The following is a 13,435-nucleotide window of genomic DNA, read 5'->3' as shown; positions in this document are numbered from 1 at the left end:
ATCTGAATTTACTGTGTCATCTGAACAAGACACAGCCAGGACAAAAGCACCACAGGCGCAAAGATACAAGCTGGTGCCTGCCATAGAGACTCGCTATTTGCACGAGTTCCACCATCACCACGGGCAGCACTGAGGATGAAGATATCGACTTCGCCTCAGCCAATTGCAAGTTAAGTACAATCCGCCAATGACCGGACAACAACGGACAGAAACCTACTCGGAAGATAGAAGAGCAGTTCTCACCCACTTGGTTATAGATCATCATCCAGTGCCAGCTTAGACACGGAACATTGTTTAGTGAACTCTTAGAAGTGAACAGACAGTTGTTGTAAACTGCATTTGCTGAGTACCATGAAGTTTGCCTACGATTATTTGCACTTAGCCATTCAGGGCCTTTTTGTGTTATATTATATGCAGTGTTGCAGACTTAATCATTCAACTAGTCACAAAGATAAGTAAACCTTTTCAACTCATTTGTGTGACTTTGTTACTAATTTGTTGGAGTGTTGTGGGTACCTTTGTTCTCCTATCCTGTTACCTGACCCTGCACATAGCTGTATAGTAGTGGTAGGGAGAAATTGTCTTAGTGGTGTACTGCACCAGAAGACGTTTCACAGACTCAGCCTACCGCAACATCAGTGGCAACTTGGCCTCCACAGCAGTAGCGATGAGGGCTTTACAAAACTGGCAATGAGGGTTCACAAAAGAATTTCAGTCAGACAGTGACATCAATATGGAGTCCATAAATTATATTGGAAGATTGAGACAAGCAGTTGTAACACCTTGTGCTTCTAGTAACTGCCTTAAGTAAGTTTTATGAGCAGAGTTTGTGGTCTGCTACATTCTACAATGTCAGCAACACAGTGAGCTATAGACAGTCATGATGCCAACAGTAACATGCCATCAACTGTCTACTGGTGACTGTGGTGTCACCGCCAGACACCACACTTGCTAGGTGGTAGCTTAAATCGGCCGCGGTCCATTAGTACATGTCGGACCCGCGTGTCGCCACTGTCAGGATCGCAGATCGAGCGCCACCACACGGCAGGTCTCGAGAGACTGACTAGCACTCGCCCCAGTTGTACGACGACTTTGCTAGCGACTACACTGACGAAGCCTTTCGCTCATTTGCCGAGCAGATAGAATAGCCTTCAGCTGGGTTAATGGCTGCGACCTAGCAAGGCGCCATTAGTTACTTCATGAATCTAAAGAGTCTCACTTGTATCGTCAAGAATGCTGTATACCAAAGGACGATATAAAAGTTAAGTGTTCTAGTAGCTACGTTCTTTTCTTTATCACATTCATCACGTATCCTGTTCCAGACTTAGCGCCGGACGGCGTGGGTTGACGCGTGCCCTTTCGGCTGCTTCACTGTGGACTGGCTGCCTTGACAGTCCACTACAGTGACAACAAAAGCAAGTTGGGCAATAGCAGGGTAATTATCAGATTGTTATTTATCAGCTTTGGCTCTTTGTTTTGGTCATGAATTTGTTTCCAAATAGTCCTTTTCCTTTGACTGCTCATGAGAATTCAGCATGAATCGGACTGTGTGTCGATGCATTGTACCTGCACTCAATAAATTCCTGTTTGGTATCTGTTACAGACTCAGTAATGCAGAATGTTGCTCCACTGCACTCACTGGTTTATGTTCAGCAACTGCTACTTACACTGGGAGCTAAGTTACAGTCTCTGCATGACTTACAGCTCTCTGATATTCCCCTTTCTAGACAATTCATAGATGCTACTCAGGGAGAACAATTGCTCAAAAAATTTCACAATCTCTGAAAAGGATGTGTGTGTTCAAAGAAGTAATATGTTTTTGGAAGGGCTCTCAGGATTATTAAAGTAGCTGACAGACACTATTTTCCTGTAACGTATCATCCGGAGTACACTGAGTGCCTCTGTTGCTTACTATTAATAATGTACCACTTATATATCTGCATGCTAGTTTCATCCTAAGTGCCCTACAAACCAGTCAGCTATGTAAACAGTGCCTAGAGCTATGGCCAACTCTATTGCATGCTCATTATACAACAGAAGAGGAAAATTTCAAAGAATAGATTTTATTTGTCTAAAGTGTCTGGAATTGGCCTGGTGACAAACTCCACATTCACCTTCTGATTTGAATAAAATGACCCACGATTTGAACACCACTTACAGATTAAAGAGACACTCAGTCTCTGATCTGGAAGGTCATCATCAGCATCAGTGTTTATGGGTGGAAAATGTTGCATCAGCAGTGTTTCATCTGTCACACCATTTTCTTCACAGCTTTTGCAACCGAAATTAGAAATCTGAATCTCTTCTCATGTTACACTGTTTTCTACTGTGAATAAACCACAACGATCCTCTCAGCATAAACAGATTCTCTACAGTCCCTACAGCAACTAAATAGACTGAGAACCTGCCAACAACCAGGTTCTTGTTACATTTTCAACTACATAACAGAGGACGTTATTAAGCTAATTATCTAAATTAACCTACTATAACTGAAATCAAGAAACAATAATAAACATAGGATTCCACTGAGTAACAATAAAACAGAAAGAAAACATCATAAGTGGAACACAGCAGCACAGAATCAACTAAGTGAACTATATACACCATTCAATGTAACTGAAGGTCACTTTTTCGAAACCCTGTAATTATCTCCCACTGAGATGGAGGCGTTTGAAATTCAGCTCTTAAGTTGCCTACACGCTTCCTCTGTAATGGTGAAAAAGTGTGGCACCATGTGACATAACACTTATGTTTGGAGATGCTTCGAACCCTGTGATGTGTGAGGTGGGTTAACGATGTCACATTGGTACCAAATTTCGTGACAATTCTGCTTGAGGCCACCGTGGACGTATCAGACAACGGGAAAGTCATTAAACCCCTCTTTCCCATATTTCAACACTTATCTTGAGGCCTCTGTGATGGAGCTCACAACTGTAACACTCAGTGTTGAAACCACACAGTTTCCTTACAGGTGGCCGAGATAAACATTTCACACACTGTCGCTCAGAATCAATACAAAAAGGCCTCAGAGGTTGGCAAAAAGGGTATAGTGAAACCACCCCTTCCCTTAGGGGATCGATTCCCACACATTCCACAGTGAGATAAGCAATAGGGCGATATCCTTGGCAACCTTTAACACTGCTGACATACCCTGGATGATACAATCCTCATCTAAGGACATTGTGGGCCTGCAACACTACTGAATGTGATCGGCCCCCTTGGGAGTCTAGCATGACGACAAAATTTTTGCTCTGGTGTATAGAGTGGAAGCACTAGGGACCGTTCAAAATGATTTCACAAAATTTGAATTTGATCCAAAGCAGCAAAGGCTGTTTATGCTTTTTTTAACCCTCCTGTTCCAAGCCCTCTTGTGGCATGATCAAAGAGGAGTGTGATACTGATACATGCAAGAATAAAATGGCAAAGGGTCACTCTAGGATCCCCCAGTATGGCAACACCCTCGGTGCTACCTGTGCACCTTTATTGGGCACTTTAAAATGTCCCTATATAGAAGAGCCATTCACTGATTCCTATGCACTGGCATGGCAGGCATCCCTTTTGACACCATCAGATTTTGCATGTGACCAGCAGGCACTAGTTTAGTAATGTATTGCAGCTCAGCTAAGATGTGTTGAAATGATTGCCTATCACACTGCCACCTGGGAATCAGTGACTGACTCTCACTGTACAGGGCCGTTTTCTAAGATCAACAAAGGTGCATTGGTGGCACCAAGGCTGTTGCCAAACAGGGCTGGTGGGGGTGGGGATCTCAGAGGGACCCTTTGCTGTTTCATTAACATACGTGGCAACGGGCAATGTTACACATGTACCCTCCACCCCATGAGTATGTCAAAAGAGAGCGCATAGTGGGGGGGGTGTCAGCAGTATCAAATGTTGTCAAGAATGTCATCCTGTTGCTCATCGCACAGTGGACTGTCATTTTTGACTGCAAAATGTGTGGGTATCAAGTCCCTAAAGAAAGTGGTGGTTTCATTGACACACTCTATGCCACCCCCTGAGAACTTTTCATGTCAATTGTGAGCAGCAGTCTATCTGAAATGTCTTCTTCGGCCATGTAAAATCCTGTGATTTCAACATTGGGCATTGCAGTTCTGACCTCCATCACAGGGGGATCAAGAGAGAGGGTGAAATGTGGGTAAAAGGGAGGGGAGTGTGATGTCCTTCCCATTGTGTGACACACCCACAGCTGCCACTGGAAATGAGCAGAATTATGACATTTGGTGCCATTGTGGCATCGTTAACTCACCTTACACCTCACATCAAATTCTGGGCTCCAGTTTTCTTTCGCACGTGTCAACACTTTTCTGTTCAAAGCAATGCCATACCTAATGGTGATGAAAGGTGCCACACTTTTGCACCATTATAAAGGAAGGTCATAGGCACCTTTGAGCCAAATTTCAATCTTCATTACAATGAGAGAACATTAAAAAAGGTTTCGAAAAAGTGACCGTTTAATTGCATTGTGCAGTGTGTGCAAGTTTTTGCTGCGTTTTCCACTGTGGAAAAGTCATGAAAACTGTTGTATTCTGAGGGTTGTCAGAGATTATTCTGGGTACCTGCACCAATTTAACACAATATATATTTGGGGTTGGCTGAAAGCTTACTAGTTTGACAGTCTTTCTGTTGTCCTTATCTGTGACTCAGCATCTTCGCTATACGGTGAGTAGCCATCTATCCTTGTCATAATATTGTCATTATTCCATCCCAGATTTTCAACAGTGCAGTTATTGCAATAGAGTAATGTATATGACATGGCTTGTTTCACAGGTGGTCTGGCCTCTGATGAGATAGGATACGCCTGTGACAGGACTGGGGTAGGAAGTGCTGGGTGGGTGTATTTGGCAAGTCTTACATCTGCGTCTTCCACAAGGATATGATCCCTGAAACAAGGGGTTGTGAGTGGGAATGGCATAGCAATGAACAAGGATGTTGTGTAGGTAATGGAACACCCTTAAACTCACTTACCACCAACAATACCTGCATTTTGACAGTGATGAGAACTCCTCCTTTGCCCAGTACGCAGGAAGTCTCATTAGGGTCTTCAAAGACACACTCCTTCCCCCCCCCCCCCCCCCCCCCAAACCTAGTCCACAAACAGACTTCCTATGCCATATCCTCACACACCCCTAATCCACCCACCACCCCCAAGAATCAACTACAAAGGAGTGCCACCTGATCAACCAGTATCATCTGGACTGGAAAACTGAACCATATCCTTCACGAAGACTATCATCATGCCCTGAAATGAGGGCATCCTACACAAGATTCTTCCCACCCCTCCTGAAGTGGTGTTCCATTGCCCATCCAACCTACACAACATACTAGTCCATCCCTATACCACTCTTCCTCCCAATGCTTGGTTGCAGGGATCATATACCTGTGGAAGACATAGATGTAAGTCCTGCCCAATCCACCCACCCAGAACTTCTTACTCCAGTCCTATCGCAGGCTTATCCTACCCCCATCAGAGGATATCCACCTGCGAAATCAGCCATGTCATACACCAACTCTGCTGCAATCGCTGCACGGCTTTTTTATGTCGATGTGGCAACCAAAATGAACAGCCACCACCAAACTGTGGACACAGCAAAACAGACTACTTAGTGGAAGATCATGCAGCTAAGCCCAACATGCTTGATTTCAATGGCTGCTTCACAACCCAGACCATCTGGATTCCTCTCTCCACCACTAGTTTTTCTGAAGTACGCAAATGGGAGTTATCCTGCAACACATCCTTTACTCCTGGAACAATCCTGGCCTCAATTTCCATTAACTGACTGACCCCACAACCTCCAGACAACAGCATCCCCTTCCTCTGTCCTATTACCCCCTCACAATTCACTTATCTATGTCACCTTAATCATGTGCTGCTTTCCATCAAGCTCTGGCACCCATGCTACACGTGCCAAGCCCATTCACCTGTCACCTCTCCCTCCTACATTCCGAGTGAGCAAACTTGCTGCCTCCCTCTGAGCCTCCAGCTACTCACGCCACCCAACCACTCTTGCTGCCTCTCTCTCCCTCTACCCATCCACCCCAGTCCAATGCCAAACTGCATTCTTGGCACTGTGCACCCAGTCAGCACTGGGGATACAGGCAGGCATGCATGCTGGTGTGTGTGGAGAGGGGGGGGGGGGTTGTGTTTGTGTGTGAGTATTTTTACTCTAGCTCAAGAAGGGATTTATTCTGAAAGCTAGCAAGATTTCGGTCTTTTTTGTGACTCAATACCTATGCTTTTAGGTGTGTGGTCCCCTTTACCCCCAAAGTATTTATAAAGTAATAGGTTAATTCATTTTGTGCTTCCTTGACTGTGGTGGCCAATTAAATATGTTTAGGGGTCCCAATGGAACATTTGTTTTGACCCATCCCTCTCTGCACATTCTCCTTTTCGACCCTGACATTTTCGTACCAGTATTAAACATAAAAAAACTTCTGCAAAGTTGCTAATAACTTCCAGCAACTGGCAAGTTCAGTAAGTTTTTGCAGCAAGATGCAAGAAACTGTTTCCACTAACCTGTAGTGGCTACTTGAGCAAGTTGATGAAACTTGTAAAAGCTGACTTTTTAGGGGTATTTCCTCATGAAAGAACTTGCAGAAGTAGCTCCTGCAAACGACTCATGGGTGTTTATTTACTAGTGGACACACACACACACACACACACACACACACACAACCTTTAGAACACAGGGCATAACAACACAAAATATTTGTAAGTGTGAATCTTTCAAGGCAATACTACACAGATCCTATGAGCATGTAACAGGCTGTCATTTTCTACGCAAACCAGAATTCTCACAGTCCAGCAGAAGAAATTGATGAAGGCACAAAACAATGATTTTATTTGATTTATTTATTCATTTAGGGACTATTTCTTACTGATATCTGATTTTTCATCATGATCCAAAGTTATTAAATAGCTCAAAATATACACTCCTGGAAATTGAAATAAGAACACCGTGAATTCATTGTCCCAGGAAGGGGAAACTTTATTGACACATTCCTGGGGTCAGATACATCACATGATCACACTGACAGAACCACAGGCACATAGACACAGGCAACAGAGCATGCACAATGTCAGCACTAGTACAGTGTATATCCACCTTTCGCAGCAATGCAGGCTGCTATTCTCCCATGGAGACGATCGTAGAGATGCTGGATGTAGTCCTGTGGAACGGCTTGCCATGCCATTTCCACCTGGCGCCTCAGTTGGACCAGCGTTCGTGCTGGACGTGCAGACCGCGTGAGACGACGCTTCATCCAGTCCCAAACATGCTCAATGGGGGACAGATCCGGAGATCTTGCTGGCCAGGGTAGTTGACTTACACCTTCTAGAGCACGTTGGGTGGCACGGGATACATGCGGACGTGCATTGTCCTGTTGGAACAGCAAGTTCCCTTGCCGGTCTAGGAATGGTAGAACGATGGGTTCGATGACGGTTTGGATGTACCGTGCACTATTCAGTGTCCCCTCGACGGTCACCAGTGGTGTACGGCCAGTGTAGGAGATCGCTCCCCACACCATGATGCCGGGTATTGGCCCTGTGTGCCTCGGTCGTATGCAGTCCTGATTGTGGCGCTCACCTGCACGGCGCCAAACACACACACGACCATCATTGGCACCAAGGCAGAAGCGACTCTCATCGCTGAAGACGACACGTCTCCATTCGTCCCTCCATTCACCACTGGAGGCGGGCTGCACGATGTTGGGGCGTGAGCGGAAGACGGCCTAACGGTGTGCGGGACCATAGCCCAGCTTCATGGAGACGGTTGCGAATGGTCCTCGCCGATACCCCAGGAGCAACAGTGTCCCTAATTTGCTGGGAAGTGGCGGTGCGGTCCCCTACGGCACTGCGTAGGATGCTACGGTCTTGGCGTGCATCCGTGCGTCGCTGCGGTCCGGTCCCAGGTCGACGGGCACGTGCACCTTCCGCCGACCACTGGCGACAACATCGATGTACTGTGGAGACCTCACGCCCCACGTGCTGAGCAATTCGGCGGTACGTCCACCCGGCCTCCCGGATGCCCACTATACGCCCTCGCTCAAAGTCCATCAACTGCACATACGGTTCACGTCCACGCTGTCGCGGCATGCTACCAGTGTTAAAGACTGCGATGGAGCTCCGTATGCCACGGCAAACTGGCTGACACTGACGGCGGCGGTGCACAAATGCTGCGCAGCTAGCGCCATTCGACGGCCAACACCGCGGTTCCTGGTGTGTCCGCTGTGCCGTGCGTGTGATCATTGCTTGTACAGCCCTCTCGCAGTGTCCGGAGCAAGTATGGTGGGTCTGACACACCGGTGTCAATGTGTTCTTTTTTCCATTTCCAGGAGTGTACATACACACACACACACAATATTTATGTATAATACTCTCTTGCAGGTATATTTAAACACTAAGTTCAATTCATGCACTTGTAACTACATAACTTACCACAGCTTCATTCGTTTTCATATACAATCCTTTTGCAAATACTGAAACCACAAAAATGTTGATGATGAAACTCACAAACAATGCAATGCAAGCTTCGATGAAGAAGTATTTATTTGCTTCACGGACTTTCTCTGGCTTCCTTCGGTCGACTTCTCGAGACTAAAAAATGAACAACAATGAAAATACTATTTCTGCTACTTAAATGTTTAAAAACACTACTTAATTATACAGTCATTTTAAGTAACATTTATAGAAATAACAAATCAGTCATTTTAAAAGTGCACTATCAAGTGTTATACACAATTCAAACAAACCTTGACTAATGCTGAATGCAGGTACAGGTTATGTGGCATAATGACTGCTCCAACAATCCCAACTGCTTGGAGTAATGCTGTGCTGTCACAGTTTGAGCACCATGGAAAAAACAGACCTTTCACAACTTCCCCTTGATCAGGTGCCACAACAACATACTAAAACAAAAAGCCACCATTACAAGCACAAAGGGATATCAACAACAACACATAAATCAATACTGTTTTCCTACATACATAGTAAAACAATAAATGTGTGTTCTAGTTGAACAAAAGTTTTTCAACATTCTGTCAAATCATATAATGATACACCTGCTGAATTTCATCATCTTCATACAGTTGCCTAAGCATACAGGAATTATGAAACAATTAAAAGCATCTATACAAAATATTGGTACTCAGAATACATTCAAATTTTTACTAATTTACAAACATAACATAATCATATTTATCGTTTTCCAAAGCAATAAATGCTACCTGTTCACGAATGCTGCAGTGATAGTCTATATTTGTTTTAAATGCATAAAAAGTAAAATAAATTAATCTTCAACCTGATGTTTGTTTTGAGGAAGAGTGTGATTAACTAGGCTTACCCTTACTGGAGGTATTATGTCCTCGTCTTACCCTGATCTGTAAGTCAACTTTGTAAGTCAATTATATGGAAACAAAGTTTAATGTGTGATACCTGCTGCCTCCATCACATATCTCACATAGAGATCATGAGAATAAGAGGAAAGAAACTCAGGAGTGTACATATAGTTAGTAATTCTCTCTTCACTCCAAACATGAATCAGACATGGCAGAAAATCGCCCATATCGGTAAGAAGTATTTCCGCCAGGCACTGTACTGTGCTTAGCAATATATATATGTAGTTCTAAGAGGCAGCACAGTTAAACTACATAATCAGTTACAAAAAACTATATGAGATATATCACAAGTACACAATCAGCTAAAAAAAAAGAGTTTAAACTGTAGTGAGCTGTGATGAGAACGTGAAAGCATTTATCTTTGTTCAGAAAATAGTGATTACAAACAAATGTTAAGACACTGAATTTCATGATATGTGCTGGATTATGGTGATTTCTTTCCTCTGTTTTAGAGGATGAGGTAATGATGTGATATCAGTAAATGTGTTTGGATCCAGAAACTTGACCTGAAAAGCATTAAGACAATATGGAAAGCTTCCAATAAGGGGAAGAAACTGTTGTATGCTCTCTTGAGAAGAGCTGATCCACAACTGTTGTAACTGGTCCTTAATATCCTGGATACTAGCAATCGGCTGGTGTTAACATTCAAGATTGTCCCAAACATGTTCTATAGAGACAGAGATGGGAAAAATGGCAGCATGACACTTGCATGAGAGGTAGCGCATGAGTACATGTCCATGGTACCATTGGAGTTCCCTCAATCACTACCAGCTGTGACCTGAAGTCATACCCAACGGCTCCCCACATCAAGTCACCAAGAGTAACAACACTGTGTCTCTCCAAAAAATTAGAGGAATGGGACCTCTGCCATGGTTACCACCATACTTGCCAGTGATGGTTACGCGAGGTAGTGCAGAACTGCGATTCATCGCTGAACAGAATGTGACACCAGTCAACAGCAGTCCATGTTTCCCAGTCACAGCACCATTTCAAATGCAGCTGTTTGTGTTAACAGCTGCCTACACATGGGATGGTAATCTCTAGTCTGACAGCTACTAGTCTCCGACCTATGGTATGGAATAACACAGAATGTTGCAGGGAGTCCATTACTTTTTCTCGGATGGCAAATGCAAGTTGGAAGGGGTTATGACAAGTGACAAGTATGCCTGCCCTCACATTCCCATGTAGTCCAACATCAGGTCACTGTCACATCCAAATGCCCCACAAATCTGGATATTGCACGATTCGACCAGCTGGCTAAATGGAGACACACAATGAGGCCCCTTCCAAAGTCTGTCAGGTGATGATAGCTCTGTCTCACAAGAGAACATGGCTTCTCAGTATCCTTCAAAGTGATCACTCAACAATTCATGCCCCTCATATACTCTACCAGGCCTGGTAACAACACTAATGCTCCCTGGTTGCCATTCCCAGTGACGGCTCACGTAGAATTTTACAATTGGGGTACAATATTACAAAAATAAATAGATTGTGTTTCACTACGTTGTCACGGTGGGTGACACTTAATACCGTTGTGACATTAGCTTTACCTAATGCACTAAGATTCAATATGCTGTTTACATGTTTCAGATTTCAGCTATGGTTTTTTTAGTAATGCATTTATATGACCTAGATCTCTCACTGCCCCTGTGCCCATGCATCACTGTTCCCGAAAAACAAACATGAAAAGCACTTTTTTACCACCACCTATAACATTCAGATTTACAAGGGTAATAATTGTAACTAAATATAGCTATATGAACTGAACTATTTACAAATATATAAATTTTATAATCAATTGTTTAACATTGTTAGGAACAGAATAAAAAGTGACTTAACAGTGGGAATTGGACCTGAGCTGATGAATTGCAAGTCTGTGTGCTTGACCATGGGGCTACCACAACAATACGTGGACTGCTACTCAAATATCCCTCATACAGATCTTTAGAGTGCATTTTACCTTTTCCCCTCAGATGAAATATTCTAGCCCTCCTGTTGCCATATACAGGGTGTCCCATTTATCTTGACCACCCTAAATAACTGTTTGTCCAGATGCAAATTGCAAAATGTTTCAAACAAATGTTCTTTAGCCATCAGGGGGACATCAATTAGCATGATTGCCTTCGTTGTATCTTTGTTTTTTTATAAAGACATGAACATCGGTATGACTTTTTTAAATGGCACACTGTATTTTTTATTTGGTAATTCATTTCCTCTCCTAAAGTCCTATTCAAAATGTATCACAGTGTACCATTCACTAATAAATGTCGTGTGACTAGGGCCTCCTGCTGGGTAGACCGTTTGCCGGGTGCAAGTCTTTCTATTTGACACCACTTTGGCGACTTGTGCGTTGATGGGGATGAAATGATGATGATTAGGACAACACAACACCCAGTCCCTGAGCGTAGAAAATCTCCGACCCAGCCGGGAATCAAACCCGGGCCCTTAGGATTGACATTCTGTCGTGCTGACCACTCAGCTACCGGGGGCGGACTACCATTCACTGAAACACGACATTATTAATTACATAACACAACACTGACTTTGAGTCCAGGATCACAAACTCGTCCATTTGATGAAGCTGCCAGAAAACAAACAAAAACCAAGTAAAAACATAACACAAAATTGACTTTGACTCTCCTGTACCATTGCTCAGGAGTAGAACATTCAAAGGTGCTCCAAGTGGTGACCCTGGACACCGATACACTGGTGCACTCATTGAATGAAAGAATTATTTACTGCTTCCAGTGTTGCCTGCTGGAGAGAATCAAAAGCAACCATGATATGTTCCTGCATGTCCTGTGGAGTTGTCGGAATATCGTGATGGACAACGTCTTTAATGCATCCCCAAAGAAAAAAGTCCAGAGGATTTAAATCAGGAGACCTAGCAGGTCAAGTAACTGTTCCTCCGCGACCAATCCATCTGGCAGGATACCTCTGGTTCAGAACATGACACGCACGCACGGCATTATGTGCTGGACATCCATCATGTTGATATCACATAAGCATTCTGGTTCTTAGCAGCACTTCATCCAGGAGAGGAAGAAGAATTCGTCTGAGGAAGTTGGCATACGTTGTGCCATTTAGACTACTATTGATGAAATAAGGGCCAATAATTGTAGTGCCAAGCATCCCACACCAGACGTTAACTTTCCATTGACATGTCTAAGCCATCGTGGTTTGTCACTGGACCAATAATGCATGTTCCTTGTATTTACCTGTCCTTTGTTCGAGAAGGAACATTCATCAGTAAATAGAACATTGGAGAAGTAGTTCGGGTTGGTGAGGATTTGCTGCTGTGCCCACTGACAGAACTGTACACGATTCTGTAAATCATTCCCATTCAATTCTTGATGTAGGTGTACATGGTAAGGATGGAACCGGTGATGTGTAAGAATACGATTTACAATGGTATTAGGAATGCCAATCTTGTGTTCAAACTGTTGTGTGCTCGCATGTGGATTCATAGCAACGGAAGCGAGAACAGTACCTTCGGCAGCTTCGTCTGTGTGAGTGCTATGATGACTGCATTCTCGTGGGCTGAAACTTCCTGTTTCCTGAAGCGTCACAACAAGATGAGAAAACATCTGTCGAGAAGGTGGGTTCTTGTCAGGATATCGCTCTCCGTACAGTTCCGCTGCCTGCGTAGCATTTCGCCTACCTTCAACAACTGCCTACTCTACACAACAGTATTTAAAAGGACTAAACTACTGTACTAAATGTACCCGTACATAAGAAAACAGTATTGCAATTACTGTTCTGCTAACTTATATTCCCCATAGATGAGTAGTATTTCTACCTTCTCTTCGTTGGTGTACATTCTACTCGCACAACTCTTCAACTGACGATGGTTGATGTGACAGAATGACAGGTGTGCATTCTACTTATGTTTACATTTGTCCTCTGTCAATGTCAGCACTTGGATGTCTTCCATTACCCCGAGTCCCTGCACTAAGTGCTGGGATCATCACGTCAATGTTGTGTTATGTAATTAATAACGTTGTGTTTCAGTGAAGGGTAC

At 43.8% G+C, this 13,435-nt stretch overlaps 1 protein-coding gene across 1 annotated transcript in view; it reads right to left on the bottom strand.

Annotated features, from left to right (window-relative positions):
* The window catches only part of LOC126247997 (protein Malvolio), a 113,779-nt gene that overhangs the window by 70,050 nt on the left and 30,294 nt on the right, over window positions 1–13,435 (bottom strand). Inside the window, exons 6-7 of the mRNA XM_049948579.1 lie at window positions 8,770–8,925; window positions 8,456–8,614 (exon numbers count right to left, since the gene is read on the bottom strand). Coding sequence (XP_049804536.1) covers window positions 8,456–8,614; window positions 8,770–8,925 — 315 coding nt within the window. The remainder of the gene's footprint in view (window positions 1–8,455; window positions 8,615–8,769; window positions 8,926–13,435) is intronic.

This window comes from Schistocerca nitens, chromosome 3, assembly GCF_023898315.1.
Source record: "Schistocerca nitens isolate TAMUIC-IGC-003100 chromosome 3, iqSchNite1.1, whole genome shotgun sequence".
Taxonomy (NCBI): Eukaryota; Metazoa; Arthropoda; class Insecta; order Orthoptera; family Acrididae; genus Schistocerca; species Schistocerca nitens.
Note: the sequence above shows the minus strand (reverse complement) of the source record. Positions and strands in the feature narration are given on the sequence as shown.